Raw genomic sequence first — 19,545 nt, forward strand, 5'->3', positions numbered from 1 at the left:
AAGGAGCGAAGCCACAAGACCTTAGTACAATGCTCAAATAAATGGTAGCTCTCATGAGGCGTGCTGAGTCCTAGCCACGGTCAGTCCAGCCTACTGCTGGGTGAAACCTGATGGTGGCACTTCAGGAATCCGCCCCCAAAATTGAGCCAGTATATGGATGGGGGCAGGTTTCTTCAATGGCCCTGGAATCACTCCAAGTAGGAACAGATACAACTCCTAAGGGAGAAATGGTCTCGTGCTGACTACCAACTATTTTTGCTTCCTCTTCCAATTTGACAGTGTACGGCAAGGCTTTTTCAGCGCAGATTTCACCTCCACCACCTCAGTCCTCTTGGATTTGGTGGGAGTGGATTTTTCTCTCTGCATCAGATGTGAACAGGAACTACTGACACATACTGAGAAATTGCAGCTGGTCTCCAGAGCCACACTCTTATCCCTACCTGCCATCTGGGAACAGAAAATGGGAGTTCGCCCGGCCTCTCTCAGGCTGCTTTCTGGGTGGGGGGTCACCTCCAGTAGGAAACTATACCCCAAAAGGTGTCACCCTCCATTTCTCAGCTCACGTTCTCACAACCTCTTTCTCCTCCCTCCCAAGGGAGGAGAATTAATTATTCCTGCTGCCAGGCAAGCCACTCTCTCTACACTCGGCCCATCCTGGCAGCGGCCTTCTGCCAAAGGGAAGGGCAGTGCACGCTGGCGTGCTTGAAAATCCGCATTCCCCACACAGATGTATGAACGTGGGTGCTGAGTGAGGTTGGAGCTCAGAGGATGCCATGTCTAAAATATCCATCCGGCATTCAGGCATGCCTGGCCAAACCTCTTTTCCGCCTTCCTCCCCGACTCCCTTCTTCCCTCTCACAGTTTGGTAAGTGTCTCCCTCTCTGTACACACACACACACACACACACACACACACACACACCCCTGTGAAACCATCGCCACAATTAAGATAGTGAATAATTCGTCATCCCCAAAATTTCCTCATGCCCTTTCATGATCCCTCCCACCTTCCCTCACCCCCTGCCTTTCCCAAGCAACCCCGATCTGCTTTCTGCCATCACAGATTAATTCACTACAATGTGAACTCTTTTTTTAAAATCTGAATTCTTTCACTCTGCATAATTATTTTGAGATTCATCCATGTTGTTGAATGTATAAATAGTTTGTTCCTTTTTACGTTCCGTGCCACTGTATGAATGTACCACAGCTCACCTACCAAAAGAGTTGAATATACCACTGTATGCATAGGCCACAGCCCATTTACCCATTCCCCTGTTGATGGACATTTAGGTCATTTCCAGATTTGGGCTATTATGGATAAAGCTGCTGTGAACACTCATACATGAGTCTTGGTGTGGACATATGCTTTCATTTCTCTTGGGTAAATACCTAGAAATGGAATGACGGGATTGCGTGGTACATGCATGTTTAACATACATCCACAAATATTTTAATCGTGGTAAAAAAAAACACGTAACAAATTTTAAGCACGCAGTTCAGTTGTGTTAACTATGTTCATATTGTTGTGCAGCAGATCTCTAGAACGTTTTCATCTTGCAAAATTGAACCTTTACACACACTGATCAACAACTCCCCCTTTTGTCTTCCTCCAGCCCCCAGCAACCACCATTCCACTTTCTGTGCTGATGATTTTGACTACACTAGGTACCTCATATAAATGGAATCATGCGGTATTTGTCTTTTTGTGACTGGCTTATTTCACCTAACATAATGGCCTCAAGGTTCATCCATGTTGCAGCTGTAGCATGTGACAGGATTTTCTTCCTTTTTTGAGACGGAGTCTCGCTCTGTTGCCCAGGCAGTGGCACGATCTCGGCTCATTGCAACCTATGCCTGCTGGGTTCAAGCGATTCTCTGGCCTCAGCTTCCTGAGTACCTGAGACTACAGGCACGCGCCACCACGCCCAGCTAATTTTTATGTTTTTAGTAGAGATGGGGTTTCACCATTTGGCCAGGATGGTCTTGATCTCCTGACCTCATGATCCGCCCGCCTTGGCCTCCCAAAGTGCTGGGATTACAAGCGTGAGCCCCTGCGCCCGGCCGATTTTCTTCCTTTTTAAAGCTAAATATATTCCATGTTTTCTTTGTCCATCCATCTGACAAAGGACACTGGGGTTGCTTCCATCTTTCGGCTATTGTGGATAATGCTGCAGTGCCCATGGATGTATACATGTCTCTTCCAGATCCTATTTCAATTCTTTTGGATATATAACCAGAATATATGTTTGACTTTTTAATAAACTGCCAAACGGTTTCCCAAAGCAGTTATACCATGTTTCATTCCTACCAGCAGTGGATGAGTGTTCCCATTCCTCCAAAACTTTTGGTCTTTTTAATTAACGCTCAGAATTTTTCATTCTAGCCCTTCTAAGAGGTACATGTCAGTAACATATTGTGGTTTTAATCTGCATTCCCCTAATGACTAATGACTTTGAGCATCTTTTCATTTGCCTATTTGCCTGCCATAGATCTTCTTTGGTGAAGCATTCGTTCCACTCTTTTGCACATTTCTCACCTAGACTCTTAATAAGCTTTGTGTTTTTAGGGTAGTTTTAGATTTATGGATAACTTGTGAAAATAATACAGGGTGTTTGTCCCACATCTGTTAGATGTTACAGAATGGTACATACATACCATGGTATTCAGTCCGGCACCTTTGTTACAACTTATGAACCAGTCTTGATATATTTTTAAGTAAGAGCCATTGCTTATTCAGATTTTCTTAGTTTTTACCTAATTCCTTTTTCTGTTCCAGGAACTCTCACCCAGGGATCATATTACATTTTGTTGTCACATCTCCTAGGGTTCCTCTTGCCTATAACAGTTTCTCAGACTTATCTATTCTTTTTTTTTTTTTTTTTTTTTTGAGACAGAGTCTCATTCTGTTGCCCAGGCTGGAGTGCAGTGGCGTGATCTCAGCTCACTGCAAGCTCCGCCTCCTGGGTTCATGTCATTCTCCTGCCTCAGCCTCCCGAGTAGCTGGGACTACAGGCATCCGCCACCAAGCCTGGCTAGTTTTTTGTATTTTTAGTAGAGACGGGGTTTCACCATGTTAGCCAGGATGGTCTCTATCTCCTGACCTCATGATCCACCCGCCTCGGCCTCCCAAAGTGCTGGGATTACAGAGACTTTTCTTATTCTTGATGACCTTGACAGAGTTGACTATTGGTCAGGTATTTTGTAGAATATCCCTCAGGTGGGGTTTGTCTGATGTTTTTCTCATGATTAGGCTGGGGTTGTGAATTCTGGGGAGGAGACCACAGAGGTAAGGTGCCATTCACATTGCATTACCTCACAGGCATATGCTGCCAACGTGACATATCCCTGCTGATGTTGACTGTGACTGCCTGACTGAGGTAGCGCCCATTGGGTTTCTCCATTGTAAAGTACTCTTTCTCCCTCTATCCTTACTGCAGTCTTTAGAAGAAAGTCACTGTGCACAGCTCATACGTAAGGAGTGAGAAGTTATGCTCTACTCCCTAAAGGGTCAAGTATCTACACAAATTATTTAGAATTCTTCTGCAGGGGAGCTTTCTCTCTTCTCCCTGATTTACTTACTTAGGTAATCATATGTTTATATCAGTATGGACTCACAGTTATGTTATACTTTGGGTTATTATTCAATACTACTTTATTTTTTTCCTCGAATTGTTCCAGCTTTGGCCATCGAGAGCCCTTTCAGTTGGCTCTGTTACACATTTTGAAAACTGAATTGTTTGTTTTCTTATTTAAGGGCGGTTGTATGGTCTAGATAAATGGCCCTCCCCCACCCATCCTTTTTGAGACAGGGTCTCACTCTGTCACCCAAGCTGGAGTGTAGTGGCACAATCATGGCTCCCTGAAGCTTCAACTTCAGACTCCAGCAACCCTTTTACCTTTCTCAATGAGTCTTACAACCACAGTGACCTTCTCAGAACCAGCCTCAGCTGGTTGTCTCCCCTGCCTAACAGTCGTGCTACAATAATGCTTGCCATGAAAACCAAAGATCTTAGCTGCTGCCTACAGCCCTGACATGGTCTGGCCCCTGCTGCCTCCTCAGCCTCCTCCCCCAGCATGGTCCCCTCACCCCACACTGACCTTTCAGGCCCCCCACCACCTGGAGTGTCCTCAAACTTTGTGGCCTTTGTGTGTGCTGTTCCCTCTGCTGAAACACCCTCGCCACCCCCGCTCTGACCATCCTGGGCCACATGCCCTTCAGATCTCTGCTCACTGCCAGTCCCTCAGATGACCTGCCGTCTCTCACAGCACCACGCTCCTCTCTTCCTGCCCTTGCCTCTGCTGAAACTCTAGATGGTGGGCAACGCCTGCTCCCCCACACTACACCGTAAGTGCCAGGAACCATCACGTTTGTTTTCACTCACTATAAATTCAAGTAAGTACAGAAAGACCTTTGAAAAGCACTGATCCTGTTTAGGAAAATAACTCAAGAAACCATTTTCACAAAAGCCATGCTGCTGCCTGGGCTGAGTAACACCCCATGCTGTTGTTTCTCCTAGATGCTGTTTATCTTAATTCTCCCTCCAAGAGAGTGATTTTCCCCCGGGTGGAAGTGTACTGTCAGATAGAACTCGCCCTCGGCAATGAGTGCCCTGAACGCAGTCAACCAAGCCTTCAAGCACAGCAGGCCAGTCTGGAAGGAGCCCCACGACCTCACACGGAGTGGGTTCCCAAAGGGGATGGAAGGGGCGGCCACAGTCCGCCTGTGTCCCCACCTGTGCAGACACTTGAATCCACATGCGAGTCACCTGTTTCAGCACCAGTCTCTCCACTTGAGCAGCCACCTGCGCAGCCACTGGCCTCTTCAATGCCACTTTCTCCAACTAACATGCCACCTGTATCATTCCCAGCTGTGCACAAGCCACCCAGCTCCACACCTGGCTCATCACTACCCACCACACCACCTGGACTGTCACCTGTGTCACCTCAGCAGCAGGTACAGCCGTCTGGATCACCACCCAGATCCCCACACTCTCAGGCACTCACTTCACCCAGGCCATCCCTGGGGCCTTCAACTGTGGGGGCACCTCAAACACCACCCCAAGGTTCTTTTTCAGCCTTCCCTGCTCAGCCACCTGTGGAGGAACTAGGCCCAGAACAGCCCCAAGGTATGGACCCTTCTGGCTTCTTACGGCTTTCTCATTCCTGGAGCCCCTCGGCAAGAGAGCAAGGACACCAGGGCTGATAACTGCTTCTTTAGGGGTGCATGGATGAAGTTAGCAGTGAGCTTTAGCCTCTCTGTCCATTATGAGGACAGTCTGCCACAAGGGGGCAGTATAAAGGACATTGGTTCATTCCCTTGGTGCAGTGCTTCTCAAAGTGTGGTCCCCCCACCAGCAGCAAAAGCATCACCTGGGAACTTGTTAGAAATTATAATCCTCAGGTCCTATTGCAGACCTACTAAATCACCAACTTTGGAGGTGGGGCCCACCTGTCTTTTTGCAAGCTCTCCAGGTGATTTTTTTGCCTACTCACATTTGAGACCGCTGGACCAGTAGATTTTTACTGTGAAACCTGCTGTGCTGGGCAATGCTACTCAAAGAGTGGTCCGCAGACCAATCCAACCCTCAACTGTGTGTTACTAGCCCACCATGGAGTGAATGCAGAAATTAAGAGTAATCATTTAGAAATGTTTGTAGCACTAAGGTATTGCCACAACATCCTGGAGCTTGACCATTTTTTACTGATTCATTTGCATTGTATTTCACAAAAGTACCAGTTTGTTAGACTACAAAGAAATTTTTTAAAAACTAGTTCCTTACTACTACAGATGATTTCAGAAGCACCACTATATAGGCTGCAAAGATAAACTGTTCTCAATTTCTTACTCAGGAAATCTCCCTTTCAGCAGAGGAGATAACACAGATACTAACCTCAAAAATACAGTCAGGGCCTGGGTGTGGTTACTCACAAATGTAATCCCAGCACTTTGGAAGGCCAAGGTGAGTGGATCACCTGAGGACAGGAGTTCAAGACCAGCCTGATCAACATGGTGAAACCCCATCTCTACTAAATACAAAAATTAACCAGGCATGGTGGTGCATGCCTGTAATCCCAGCTACTTGGGAGGCTGAAGTAGGATAATCACTTGAATCCAGGAGCTGGAGGTTGCAGGGAGCCGAGATTGCTCCATTGCACTCCAGCCTGGCCAACAAGAGTGAAACTCCATTAAAAAAAAAAAAAAAAAAAGGAAGTATTAAGTACTATATAACTAACAAAAACACAGTGTTGGAGGGTATTCGTAGAGAATAAGACCACTTCTCTCTGGGGGAGTATGAAAAGCTTCTTGGAGGTGACAGGTGAGTTTAAATGGGCAGGATTTTGAACATCATGGTTTGTGGGATATATGGGATGGAGTAGAAAGAGCATTTCCGATTTTGTTTATTTAAGACGCTCAGTTGCAGTGCAGGGTACTTTCAAGGTACTTTAGGAAGGAGAGGACATGTGTGTGGCCACCATGGATGGTCTGGGTGGGGACAGAGGGACAGAGACCCAGATGAGGGACTGAAGCCAGATTGTAGGGTGCTCATGGTCCTCAGCCAAACTTCCAGAGCTATTATAGTAAACGTCACAGATCGGCAATGTCTCCTCCTCTGGGAATTAGCCCCAAGTTGGCAGAGATGCCCTTTCTTTGGAACAGGTTTACTTTGACTCTTTTAATGAGACAGAAACAAAAGGCCATTAAGAAAATTAGGCTGTGGCTCATGCCTTTGAGAGGCAGAGGCGGGCAAATCACTTTCAGTCAGGAGTTCGAGACCAGCCTAGCCAACGTGGTGAAACCCCATCTCTACTAAAAAACAAAAAATTAATCGGGCATGGTGGCAGGTACCTGCAGTCCCAACTACTCAAGAGGCTGAGGCAGGAGAATCACTTGAACCAGGAAGACAGAGGTGGCAGTGAGTAGAGATCTTGCCACTGCACTCCAGTCTGGGCAACAGAGTGAGACTCCGTCTTAGAAAAAAAAAAAAAAAGAGTCAGAAAATTGGTCACAGTGTTTTACCTGCTCTCTTATTTCCTGTTGAATGCAAAACATTTGTTTTACATTAATCATACCTGTGCATGAAGGTGGCCATCTTCAGGTACCTGAGCAATCCTGGGCCCCAAGTTGGCATCCTCACTCATATTGGGGGTGGATAGAGGGCATATATAGTCTAGTGATTCTCCACGGGAAGTGATTTTGTCTCAAGGAGACATTTAGCAATGTCTGCAGACATTTGGTTGTCACCTAGTGGTTAGAGGCTGGGGACACTGAAAAATACCCTATAATTCACAGAATAGCCTCTGTAAAAAGCGCTAACTCTTAGTGTCAATAGCACGTACTGAGATTGAGAAACCATGTTATAGCCTACAACTGAGCCGCCACGGTGACATCCTAGGCCATCTGTGCGAGTTAGGCAGAGGTGAGACGCCCTAGAGCAAGCGTATCCAACACGCGGCCCAGGACGGCTCTGAATGCACCAGTCTATAAAAAATTCATAAACTTTCTTAAAACATTGTGAGATTTTTTTTGGATTTTTTTTTTTTTTAGCTCATCAGCTATCATTACTGTTAATGTATCTTCTGTGTGGCCCAGGACAATTCTTCTTCCAGTGTGACCCAGGGAAGCCGAAAGACTGGACACCCATGCCCTAGAGTTTAGTAGTATCAGTCATTTAATGGCCATTGGTGGCGTTGGGGAACAGGAAAATTGTTAAAAGCCCCAGGAAAATCCAAAAACAGAAGGACAAGCCTCATTGTGAATAGATTTGGGAGAGTTAGGGACATACAACAGGCCTCTAATAAAATAACTTCAGAGGAACCTACATATACTTTATATTACTTTTATTTATACATAATACATAATTACATATTAACCTTCATATATTATGTACCCCCATACTCATTAGAAACATGCAAAGAGCTCACTTAAGAGCAACGGTTGTGAAACTATTAATACTCTGTTCCAAGAAACAAGCAAAAAGCATTACATGAAGCATGTGATGGAAAGTCCAGCCCCCTCCAGGGGATTTTCCTGAAAACCTTCCCTAACACACTGCTTTCTGTGAGGGCGCTATTTTTTTCTTTTCCTTCTTTTTTTTTGAGACAGTATCCCACTCCCAGCTCACTACACTCTCAACCTTTGGGGCTCAGGTGATTCCCCTGCCTCAGCCTCCCACGTAGCTGGGATTACAAGCATGCACCACCACACCCAGCTAATTTTTGTATTTTTAGTAGAGACAGGGTTTCACCATGTTGGCCAGGCTGGTCTCGAACTCCTGGCCTCAAATGATCCACCCATCTTTGCCTCCCAAAGTGCTGGATTACAGGCGTGAGCCACTGCACCTTCCCTGGGAGTTGTTTCTAATGTTCCACCAAGGGTCCGAGTCAGCCCCTCCACAGATGCCGCAGGCCTGCATCTCAGTCAAGTCCCACAGCATGACTCTGGTTGTAAAGATGAGAATTTGAGGACAAGAGAGTTCTTTGCTGTTTTTAAACCTTCTTATTTACTTACTATTGTTATTTCAAAAATGACTCCATATCCCTCCTCCCCATCTCCCTCTCGTTTCCTATATTTTTACTTTTAGCTGTAGCTCCTCTTGTCTCTTCAAATCCAAAAAGCGCCGTGCCTCTGGTTCATGTGAAGGAAACTGTCAGCAAGCCTTATGTCATGTAAGTTTCTCCCTCGTGGAGCACGCTCTTTCCTTTGGGCGGGAGAAGGGAGCCCGGCTAAGCCATATCTTCCACCACCTTAGCTGCCCCAGGAACCCTGGGATCCTTTTCTGGTGTGTGTGATTGTGTGATTACAGGTCCACCCCTTTACGTCTCACAAAGCCGCCTTCTCTTGTTCAGTGAGGGCAGTGTGTGGGGAAGGAGGCTGTCCGTGTTGATGTCATTCTCTTCTCCTGCACACTGGGAATGCTCCTTCTCTGAGTGCAGTGTGAGAATGCGCATCCCCTGCTCTCGTATTTTATTCTCCGGTGATACCACCGTTCAAGAAGGCCTGCAGGCATCCTACCTCCCAGCCTTAGGCAGCTCCTGCATGGCATGAATTAAGGATCTCTATCAAAGGCCTTCCTTACTCGAACTATTTTCTATTAGCCTCATAATGACCTGATAGTCCTAGATTGTAGACTGTCCCCAGAAAATCTTTTTTATTATGCACATCAAGTGTCTGGGTTGTGCAACATACACTCCATTGTATCTTTGCAATAACTATGAGAGGGCCTGGGGATCTGCATTTTTTTAAAACATCCCTGAGGACCACATTACCCAGGCTCCCTTGCTGGCTGAATGCCGTTTGTACTGGCAGTGGGGGAGGCACCGCAGGAGATCAGAAATTGGGTCGAGGGTATTTCTCCCCACAACCCCAGCCCTCCTCTCATCCCTCCCTGCCTTGGGACCACTCTGGCAGTGGCTGGGTTTCTCCATGACCACAGCTGCAGGTATTGAGAGAGCAGGGCCCGAGGCATTCTTGCTTTTAATGTTTGCACTCTCTCTCACATCAAGCGTATTAAAATTTACCTGCTTCCCACATTAAGTATAATTTTAACCATAAAACTTTTTGAAAGAGTTTGTATGAATTTAACAATTTTGAGCTTAGGCATAAGTTACGCATTTTGTTCACATAATTTAAACCTTTTTGCATTTACATATAACTGTATAAAAGTCTGAGTTTCAGTTGACTCATGGACATGATGTTACTTAGATAAATATTCATTGATTATATTTTTAAAAGTTTGCTGGGAAATCCAATGCTCAGCCAGGGTTGAGAACCACAGCACGGTTGTGCCCACTTGCGGAGCTGAGCAGGCCCAGATGTTGGAGGGCCCAGGCCAGGCCCATAATGAACCACTTAATCTCTTTGCCTAGGGAGAGCCCTGCTGAAGACTCAAACTGGGTGAATAAGGTCTTCAAGAAGAACAAGCAAAAGACAAGTGGCACCAGAAAAGGTTTCCCAAGACATCCGCGATCCAAAAAACCAAGCGCCAAAGTGCAGTGAGCATGACTAACGTTCCTTAAATCCCACGGAGCGGAGCAGCTTTGGGAACTGTGCTCAGGGAGATTCTGAGGAATGGAGGGGAGAGTAGGGAAGTAGTGGAGGGGTGGGAGATTGGGCTTTGGAACAGACACATCCGACATAAAATTCCTGCTCTGCCACAACTCCACTCAGGGATCATGGTTGGGACACTTGCTCTCCCTGAGCCTCCATTTCCTGTAAAATGGGGATGATATCATTTCACAAAGTTGTGAGAGTTTAATGTGATCAATGATGTAAATTGCCTCATAGAATGCAGCATGTGTAATAGCTCACAATAAGTAGATGTTATGTTTACATAATTCCCAGAGGTTAGCTGGGTGCCTCTCTGCTTCTGAAGAGATGCTACTTAAAAACAAAACTAGACAGGCCAGTCACGGTGGCTCTAAGCCTCACCTAAACCAAGTTTTAATTTTTTTTTACTGAGTCATCATATTTTAATTAAAAATATTTAATTTTTTTACTGAGTCATCATATTTAAATTAATATTTAGTTTTTTTACTGAGTCATCATATTTAATTAATTTTACTGAGTCATCATATTTTAATTTAATTAATTTTAATTTAATTTAAATTAAATCATCATCATAATTTAATTTACTGAGTCATCATAATTTAATTTTTTACTGAGTCATCATAATTAATTAATTTAATCATGCAGGTATACAAACACACTCACAAATTCAAATGACAGCCTCAAATTCAAACCAAGCCAGGTATTATTTACAATTATTTCATTGGGTTATCAATGTATTTTCTGAATTGGCCAGGCATGGTGGCATGTGCCTGTAGTCCCAGCTATTTGGGAGGCTGAGGCAGGAGGATTGCTTGAGCCCGGGAGTTGGAGTCTGGCCTGGGCAACACAGTATTCTCTGAATGGAACAGACCCACACTGCTATTTAATTTGCTTCAAGTCTTTGTTGGTCAGAAAAACCTCTAATCATTCTGAGCAACATCCTTCCTGGTTGTTCTTGTCCCAAGTGGGGTCCCTGGATGAGCACAGGGATTTATCAGACAGACAAGGGTCAGAGGCTCACCTGGTGGCCAAAGACCCACCTCGAAGTCTAAGCAATGCACTTGGTGAGTGGTGGGAAGCAGTATGGTAGGAGGAGATTCTCAGAGCTGCTGCGGGAAGTGGAACAAACCACATGTTCTTTCTGGATGACAGGTAGGTAAGGGACCATACAGGATGGCAGCTAGAGGCCCCTGGGGTCATGGGATCAACAATCCCAACCTGGGATTCTTCTCACTCATTCTTGGTCTCCAGCCCCAATGCTTTCCTGACCTTTGAGTGTCCTTATCTCTGTCTGTAGGAGCTCATGGTCAAGTTCGGCCATGGGAAGCCAGGCAGGTCTGCAGTGGGTGTGGGGAGCCTCCCTGGGGCTAGGAGCACTATCTGGAAGCCAAGCCCAGGCTCCAGTTCCTTGATTCCAGGGCCAGCTCTCTTCCCACTGCAGCAGAGAAGCAGGAACTGTAAAATTCAGCAAGAGCCACTTTGGTCGACAAACCTTCTGGGAATGAAGGTGCTTTACAAAGAAACAGGCTGTGATAGAAACAAACAAGACAACATTCATAAACTGTGGGAAGCACTGTTGTCCTTGGGTCACACCTCCTGCACCAGGCAGGTGGTTGTCTGCTGCGTTCCTTCACAGAACAGATGATGAGCCTGCCTGGAGGTGGCAATTTACCAACTGATGGTCTTAAGCAATTCCAAAGGCTGGGGTAAGGGGTAGAAAAGAGAAGCTCAAAAATGTTAGGGATAGAGAAGCGGGGAGTGATTCAGGAAGAGGAGAAATCTGCTCATTTCCTCCCAAACTACAACTACTGTCACATCCATGGGCTAGTCCTGTGCAAACTTCCAGCCCCCAGCTGATATCCCTGCTGACAAGCAGAGAGAGGCTAGAACAAAAGCTAAAGTGTAGATGTCCCACACACTAATTAGTGTTGCTTTTTAATCAGAGGTCGAAATTCATACTCTGATGCAAATTGTATTAGTCAGTTATTGCTGCTATTATAATGTTGCATAACAAACAATCCCCCAAATCTCAGTGGATTCCAAGGACAAACATTTGTGTTTCTCTTTCATGGGGCTACGTGTTGGCTGGGATAGCTGTATTTAGGCTGCAGGCTGGGTTAAGTCTGCTCCAGGCCCCTTTCATTCTAGGACCAGCAGTGATGCCAGACTTGCTCTTCTCCTGGAGCGTGGGTGGGTGTATGTATCAGCCTAGCTTTCCTCTGCTAGCCTGGGCTCTCCTCCAGTAAGAGTTCAGTGGTCATCTGACTCTGGATTGTGTCACTGGCCTCAAAGTGAAGAGACAGACTAAGAAATTGAGAGGCTGCCTACAGGCTACAAGTGAAGAAGGAGGACCCCATCTTGCCCCCAAATCCTCCTAATTCCTACCAAGTCTGTGAGATGCCGCAAGTTTCCACCATAAGAGATCCTTTTCTTTGAGTTTCTGTGGAATTTCCCCCATTACAATGTGAGTGTAATAATAATAGCTACAGTTTACATAGTACTTATGTGCCCAGCACCATGGCACAGAGAGGTTAAGTAATATGCCCAAAGTCACACAGTTGGTAGGTGGCAGAGCCAGGATCCCAATCCAGGTTGTCTGTCACCAGTGTCCTGATGTTCCAACTCAGTGACACAGCCTATGAGGGTGGTAGGAGCACTGGAGTGGGAGTCAGAAGTCACAGAGGTTAGCACTGGTTTCTCCATTCTGGCAAGTTAGTCAGTGGGAGTTTCAGTTTCTCTCTATAACATTGGCCCTGCCTTCAACCCATGGTTATTTAGGACTTAAATGAGAGGCTGAATGTGGAAGCGTCCTGTGTGATTCTAGTAACAAAGACATGTCAGACCTTATGACCAGTGCCCAGGCCTGTATGGGACATTTGGGAGGGTCCCGGGCAGTGTGTAGGCTGGGGCACCGAGACAAAGGAGCAGAGAGAGGGTATCTGAATGTGTGGTTCCTCCTAGGAGCTTTCAGGAATGCAGATTCTTGGGCTTACCCTGCACCTGCTGAATAAGAAACGGGGCTGTGGCCCAGCAGTGTGTATTGTGCATGGTCCACCAGATGACTGATGCACGCTGGAGTTTAAGAACCACTGGATTACTATGGAAGAGAAGCACAGAGGAGAGGCAGCTAATTCACTCTGTTAGCTTGGGGATCTCAGGGAACCTGGTGGAGGTGTGGAAGAGGAGCAGAAGTCAGTCAGACTGAGGATGGGGGTGTGGGAAGGTATTCCAGGCACATGGGATGGCCCAGAACAAGGAAGTAGTCTATGCAAGCAGTTAACTGCGGTTGCAAGGATGGAGGTAGCGGAGAGGCCTGGAAGTGAACTTGGAGACGTGGTGGAAGGTAGGTCAGGCTGGCTTGAATGACCGGCTAATGAGGCTGGACTTCCCATGTGGTGCTGGGGAGTCATTGCAGGGTCTAAGCAACAGAATGATAGATTTGAAATTTATGGAGATTTGAAAATCATCCAGGAATGTACAAATCCACATCCCAGTGTTTTTCTGGGCTCCGCAAGTGTTTTCCTCCGTTTTCCTAGAGAGGGCAAGTTACTTGCCCAAACTCACACAGCAGGTGGAGGTAGGGCTTGGAAATGAGGCCTTCTGATTCTCCCTTTTGTCTCCCTTCTTTTCACCTGTTCTTCCTCGGCTTCTCCTCTCCAGGTCTGCTCCCTGCCCACTCCACTTCCCTCTGCTCTCCACTTCTGAGACAGTTTGGCTCACCTACAGACCTCATCCCAGCCGGATCCAGGAATGCAGCTGCCCTGAGGTGTGGAATTCCTTAGGATGATCTTGGAAGGCAGACACTGCCTGTCCTGTTCTGGGATGCTGTGGTGACTCCTGGGTCTCATTGATCCAACTCCTCTTGTTCTCCCACCTTTCCCTTCCTGGTCACAGTCAAGGTCAACACTAGCCCAGGCAGCACTTTGTGTACTAAGAAAATAGCACCCCTTCCTGGAGAACCTGACTACCAGCCACTGGAAAATTGTCATAATATACTGATTTTGTTAGAGTAAGATACTTGACTGACAACTGCTAGAAAACTACAAAGAACATGCAAAGACATGCATAAGTCTACGAATCGCCTACCCCCTTTGTATGGCACTGTATCCTTGTATAGCGTAAACTCTGTACAACTGTACTCAGCCATCCGGAGACCACTCCAGCCCTATCCCCTTCCTAAAAAAACAAGTATCTGTTGAACTTTCACACATGGAATGATGTTTCAAACACCCTTGTATCACCTCCCACTGGAGATTACATTTGCGAGCAGCAAAAGACCCTTGGGTAATGAAATGAACCCCCTAACTGGCTTTTGGTGTAACTTGAGATTTCCAATTTCCATGCATTGGCTATAAAAGGCCTGGCTACTTGCTCAGGGCTGCCCAAGGTGTATGAACCTACCTGTAAGGGTGATCCTTGGTGGAACTAAGGTTAGGGAAGCCCTAGATGGGGGACTCAGAAATGACAAATCTGTCCTTTTCCTAGGAAGCTGTGAGCCATGAGAGAGAACTGGAGCTGGAATGGGAGAGAACCTGAGGATCCTGAGGCCAAGCCTGCTTCTCACTGCTGTCCGGCACACTCCCCTGACTCTAGGCCTTTTTGAGGACCGGGGACAAGACCTACTGCCAGTCCCAGTGGTGCGCAAGATCTGTTTCCCTTCCAGGGTGAGCATCTCAGCTTCCCTGCGATCCTTTCAACCCTTCCACTACCCTACTCTGGACAGACTGATGGACACTAGCACTGATCGGTGCTCATGGACCTTCCTCCCAACCTTGGCCTGAGCTTGCTTCTTTGAGATGGGCCGGATCATTTCTACTCTCCCCAGGATCCTGTCCAAGGGCAAAACTCTTGGGGGCCCAGCAGAACTGAGCCAACGACACACTCCCTCTTTCCTGTGGTGGCAGGAGCCCAAGTTCTATTGTTTGGTTTTTAATTCTCACAGTGTACTAACGGCTTGGCCTGAGCTGGTCACTGGAATCACTGGCTGAAATTGCTCAGGCAGCCCAGGCATTGAGATCTTTAGAGCTCCCCCGGGATTTTGTGGTGCTGGGACGTTGAGACAGGCTGCCCTGGAGTCCTGGGTGGCTGTAGAGGATGAAGGAGGCCAAATGTCCCTCCCCTGCAGCCAACACAAATGAGGGCTAACTCTCTGTCTGCTGTTCACACCTCAGTGAAAATGTTCCATGAGGAAGACAACTTCAGCCTCAATTTTTCCAGCCTGTCCAGAAAATAATTGCCCCCTACCTCCCCAGAGAGCAGACAATCTCCAGCCCCGCCAGGCCCAGCAAGGAAGCCCCAGCTGCCCACAGGCCTCAGGTACATTTGCTTACCAAATCCTGAAATGCAAAACCCAGAATGAATGGGTGGAGGACGATGCTAAACTGGCCTTAGGAGCCTGAGGAGGCCATATGCAAATTTAAGCCTGGTGGGGTTGGGGATTTAGGGGCTTGGAGCTCAGCTGTGGCAACAGACCCCACTTAACATGGCCATTTCAGGGAATAAAATGTACCTTTGAGACCCTGAAAAGGGTCAAAGTCCCAGGGGTCTTGCATCCTCTGCCTACTCTGGTTGATCTGTGACCAGACCAGTCAAAGGAAGCAGCTGGAGGTGTGTGCTTGGGGGAGACTGACCACAGAGGCCCGCCTGGCCTGAGGCCTTTCTTCCAGGAGTGGCCTCCATGTTTGCAGAAGCCTGAGGCCTGGGAACTAGGGGGAGGAGAGTAGCCTCTTTTGCACAGCCCAGGAATGCTTGTTCCCTGGGACCCAAGGAAGACTCGAACTTAATCATAATTATTGTTTTAATTCAAAGTCTGTATTTAGAGCTCAGATGCTCTTAATGTCATTTATGTTAAAGTATTAATACATCTACTTGCATATTTCCCTTCACTTGGGTTAATTATTTTTCTTGTTTTGAGGTAATTAAAATAATTGTTCTTACATTAGTTTCAGAGTTGCCAGATAAAATAGAGGACATTTTGTTAAATTTGAATTTCAGATAAACAATGAATAATTATTTAGTAGGAGTATGTCCTCAATATTGCAATTATTTATAATTTATCTGAAATTCAAATTTAACTGGGTCTCCTGTATTTTTATGTGCTAAATCTGGCAACCCAAACTAGTTTCTTTCTCCTTTTTCTCTTTTTTTTCCTAATTAACATGAATGGATTATTACATGTCAGCCACTGTGCTTGGAAACTGGGAGGCCTTGCTTGTACCAGGGGCAACACCAGAATGCTGTCTTTTCTTCCAGACAAGCACCTCTGACTGATACCCACAGCACAAGCCCGCTGCAACCCAGCTAACACCTCCAGTTCACACCTCCCGCTCAACCAGTTCTCAGCTGACCCCATTATCTCTGACTCACCCACTTAGGCTTCTGACTTCTCAGAGGGAGGGAATCAGGTTAATTATGTTATGATGTTACTTGCCCACATTTTTAAAGCCATGCAAAGCAGCAGGACCTCCATGCACCTCAGTGCTCTTGTAAAAACCATCTGTGTTGCTCTACATACTTGCCAGCACTTGGGGGAAAAAAACCAAAAACATCTATGGTGGGAGTTGAGGGGCCCCACCCCTCCACAGCACCCACACATGGTGTCCTATATTCATATTGGCACAAAAGCCCCATAACCAGTGGGGCCTGTGAGCATCCTGAGGGCAGGGGTTGTGTCTTTTGCATTCGTGTATTCCACACAGTTAGCACCAGAGCTGGTACATAGTAAGTGCTCAATAAACATTGGTTGACTAAATGAACTAATGGATAAGATCATAAGTGGAGGAATGGGCACTAAAATAGGAGTTATCAGAGCCTGATCCTGGCTGGGTTCTGTCTGTATCTGGCTGTGTGACTGTGAACAAGGCACTTCCCCACTCTGAGCCTCTGTTTCCTTATCTGTGAGAGGAGGATAATAATGTCGTCTCCTCCTGCTATCCTTGGAGCATTAGGGTGAGCCTTCGGGGACTGAGGAACAAATACTCATGTGTCACCTGAGAGAGGAGAAAGAACATCGTCAATATCTGTCCCTGGAGACCACATTTTATGGACCAAAAACCTAGTGCTGTGTTCTAACAATTTTTTATCTTGGCTCTGAGTGACAGAATTTAAGTACCAGATTTGGGGGACTAATAAGAGACAAGGTAGAATCAGTACTGCTCCTGATTTTCCTGGACATACTATGAACTGTCACATTGAGAGTCAGTGAGTTGTAGAATGTCAGGTCTGGAGGGCAAGTATCTTGTCCTCAGGGTCACCCAGCCTGGGGGCAGCTAGACTAAAACCCAAGTCTCCTGACACCCAGCCCAGGACACTTTTTTTTACTGCATCAGCGAGCTGGCACTCCAAGGATGGGACACCTGGAGGGGATCTAGGCAGGGACAAGGAGGCCAACCCCCACAGCCTTGCAAGCACCGGACTGTCATAGATGTGGCAGGTGGGTATCTGTCTTGCTTCCATGGTGAATAACCCAGATCACACCTTTGTGCAAGTTAATTTCTTTATTTGCTCAAATAACAGTACAAAAATGAGACTCAGATGCCAGCATCAGAAGCACATATCAAATACTCATAGGGCTTCAAGAACATCATTCCAAATAAGAAACTATGTACAAAAGGTTCCTGACCTTCATTTCATAACTTATTCTGACCCTTCATATTTGGGTGATCGTGAACACTGCCTAAAACAAATCCACAAATAGCTCACCTCTCCCCCACTTCTCAGAAGCAGCAATAAAAACTAAATGGCGTTCCAGATAGGCTGAATTGAGCTTATGAAGCCGGTGCCTCAGGTTGGAGGCCAGTCCCGTGTAAGCACCCAGGGCCTCTCTGTCCTAGGCTGCTCCTCCTCCCCAGTCCTACCCCGTGGTGTGACAGCAGGTTCAACACAGCAATACCATGTCCCCAAGGGTCACAAGATCTCACTTGCCATCCAGGTTTAACACCCTTTCCCCCGTGACCACATGTTCTGGGCAATGTCCAAGGGCGCCGGCTGTCTGTCTATAGTCTTGTCCTTCCTGCACATAGATATGAACATGTGGCAAATTTCACGCCTGAGTCAAGCTGTTGAAACTTGAGCTGTTCAGAAGGCAAAGCCTCTGGCACCCCCATACTTCACCTTTGTGCAACTACAAAAAACAGCCCTTTCTCAAGACGTGTTACTGCTATCAGCTGCAAAACTGTCATCATAAATCTACAAACCCACAATGTCTAGCATATGAATAGCACCTCCTGGAGTATGGTGCTCTTGAGCAGTGCACCCCTGTGCAACAATCCATGGCAGTCTAGCCCATTGAAGCCCTTCTCCACTTCCTGAAAACTACCCAAAAGAAGCTATAGTACATACATGGACATGGCACTAGGTAATTTTCAGAACTCTTCACACCCATTTTCTCACTGACTCCTCGCCAATCCCATGAGATGGGAGAGGTGCAAGGTATCAGCTCCATTTCTCTAGTCACAGAATGTCAGGACACAGGGTCAGAAGGATTCTGAGAGACCAAGGGTCCACAGTCTCTAGGTCTTTCCATCTGGGGCCTGCAGAGTTCCTGGGAGGCATCTACAAATCCGTATGAGCACAAAGAACTGCCGGTCAACTGAAGAAATGATGGGATACACTTCGATGCACATCTGCTTGGATGCATGTAAATGTTCTGGTTGGAGATTAAATAAAAATTTAGTTTAAAAACTAGACTCAGTTAAAATGAACATCTGAGAAAATATCAGTAGGCTTTCTGGGTGGGCTACTAGACTCCAAATTCCAGAGAGGAGTGGGGATGTGTGGAGGGTCACGCAGCAATTCTGGGGTAGGTCCAGCAGGTGGAACCCTGGTCTCCTCACTCCCAGTCCAGTGCTGATTTCCCCAGACATGGCCTCTGTGTCTTGCCTTGTGGAAGAATGCTTTGTGCTTCTCAGATACTAGGCTATGGACACAGAATGGTTGTCTGCTCTTGTCTTCCATCGCATTTGTGAAGCAGGGATTGGGACATCACAGAGCATCTTCAGGGTCTCCTGGCTAAAGCTGCAAACCGTTCGGCTAGTTCAAGGGAATTTGAGTGCAAGACACAGGTTTCAATCTGGACTTTGAATCTCAGGACTTGTGATGTTCTGGGAAGAGAAAAAGAACATAGATATTAGCCACAGCTCAATTATTTATGGGTTCACTCTGGAAACAACAGACTTCCCATTATCCCATTGACACCCCACCCCAGCCTCCATCTCTGGGTCTTTGATCTTGCAACACCTCCTGCTGACATTGCTCTCCTGATCCTTTCTCCCCAGACAGCCTCCCCATTCTCAAAGGTCAAAATCAGCACCTCCACCTCCTGGAAGGCTCCCAGGACCAACTTGCTTCATGGGCCTCAGTTACCATTCCTTTGGCATTTGGTTGCTATTTAATTTTGTCATCAAACAGTTGTCTTTTCCATTGGCAGATGAAGCTTTTGAAGGCAGAACCTTCCACAGAGCCTCACAGCACTTCGCACAACTAAGCACATAGGAGGCT

The 19,545-nt window shown here is 46.6% G+C and overlaps 1 protein-coding gene across 3 annotated transcripts in view; it reads left to right on the forward strand.

Moving 5' to 3' along the window:
* Window positions 1–16,028, forward strand: part of PNPLA1 (patatin like domain 1, omega-hydroxyceramide transacylase) — a 43,874-nt gene extending 27,846 nt beyond the window's left edge. For 2 of the 3 annotated variants that reach the window (XM_038006014.2, XM_038006015.2), the window contains 3 exons: window positions 4,517–5,125; window positions 8,582–8,666; window positions 9,867–10,267. In XM_038006014.2, the coding sequence (XP_037861942.2) occupies window positions 4,517–5,125; window positions 8,582–8,666; window positions 9,867–9,996 (824 nt within the window). In that variant the 3' untranslated portion in view covers window positions 9,997–10,267. Of the gene's footprint in view, window positions 1–4,516; window positions 5,126–8,581; window positions 8,667–9,866; window positions 10,268–13,707 lie in introns of those variants that run through there. The other variant, XM_007972800.3, reaches the window with a different exon arrangement.
* Window positions 16,029–19,545: the final 3,517 nt, after the last annotated feature.

This window comes from Chlorocebus sabaeus, chromosome 17 (genome assembly GCF_047675955.1).
Source record: "Chlorocebus sabaeus isolate Y175 chromosome 17, mChlSab1.0.hap1, whole genome shotgun sequence".
NCBI classification, from domain to species: domain Eukaryota; kingdom Metazoa; phylum Chordata; class Mammalia; order Primates; family Cercopithecidae; genus Chlorocebus; species Chlorocebus sabaeus.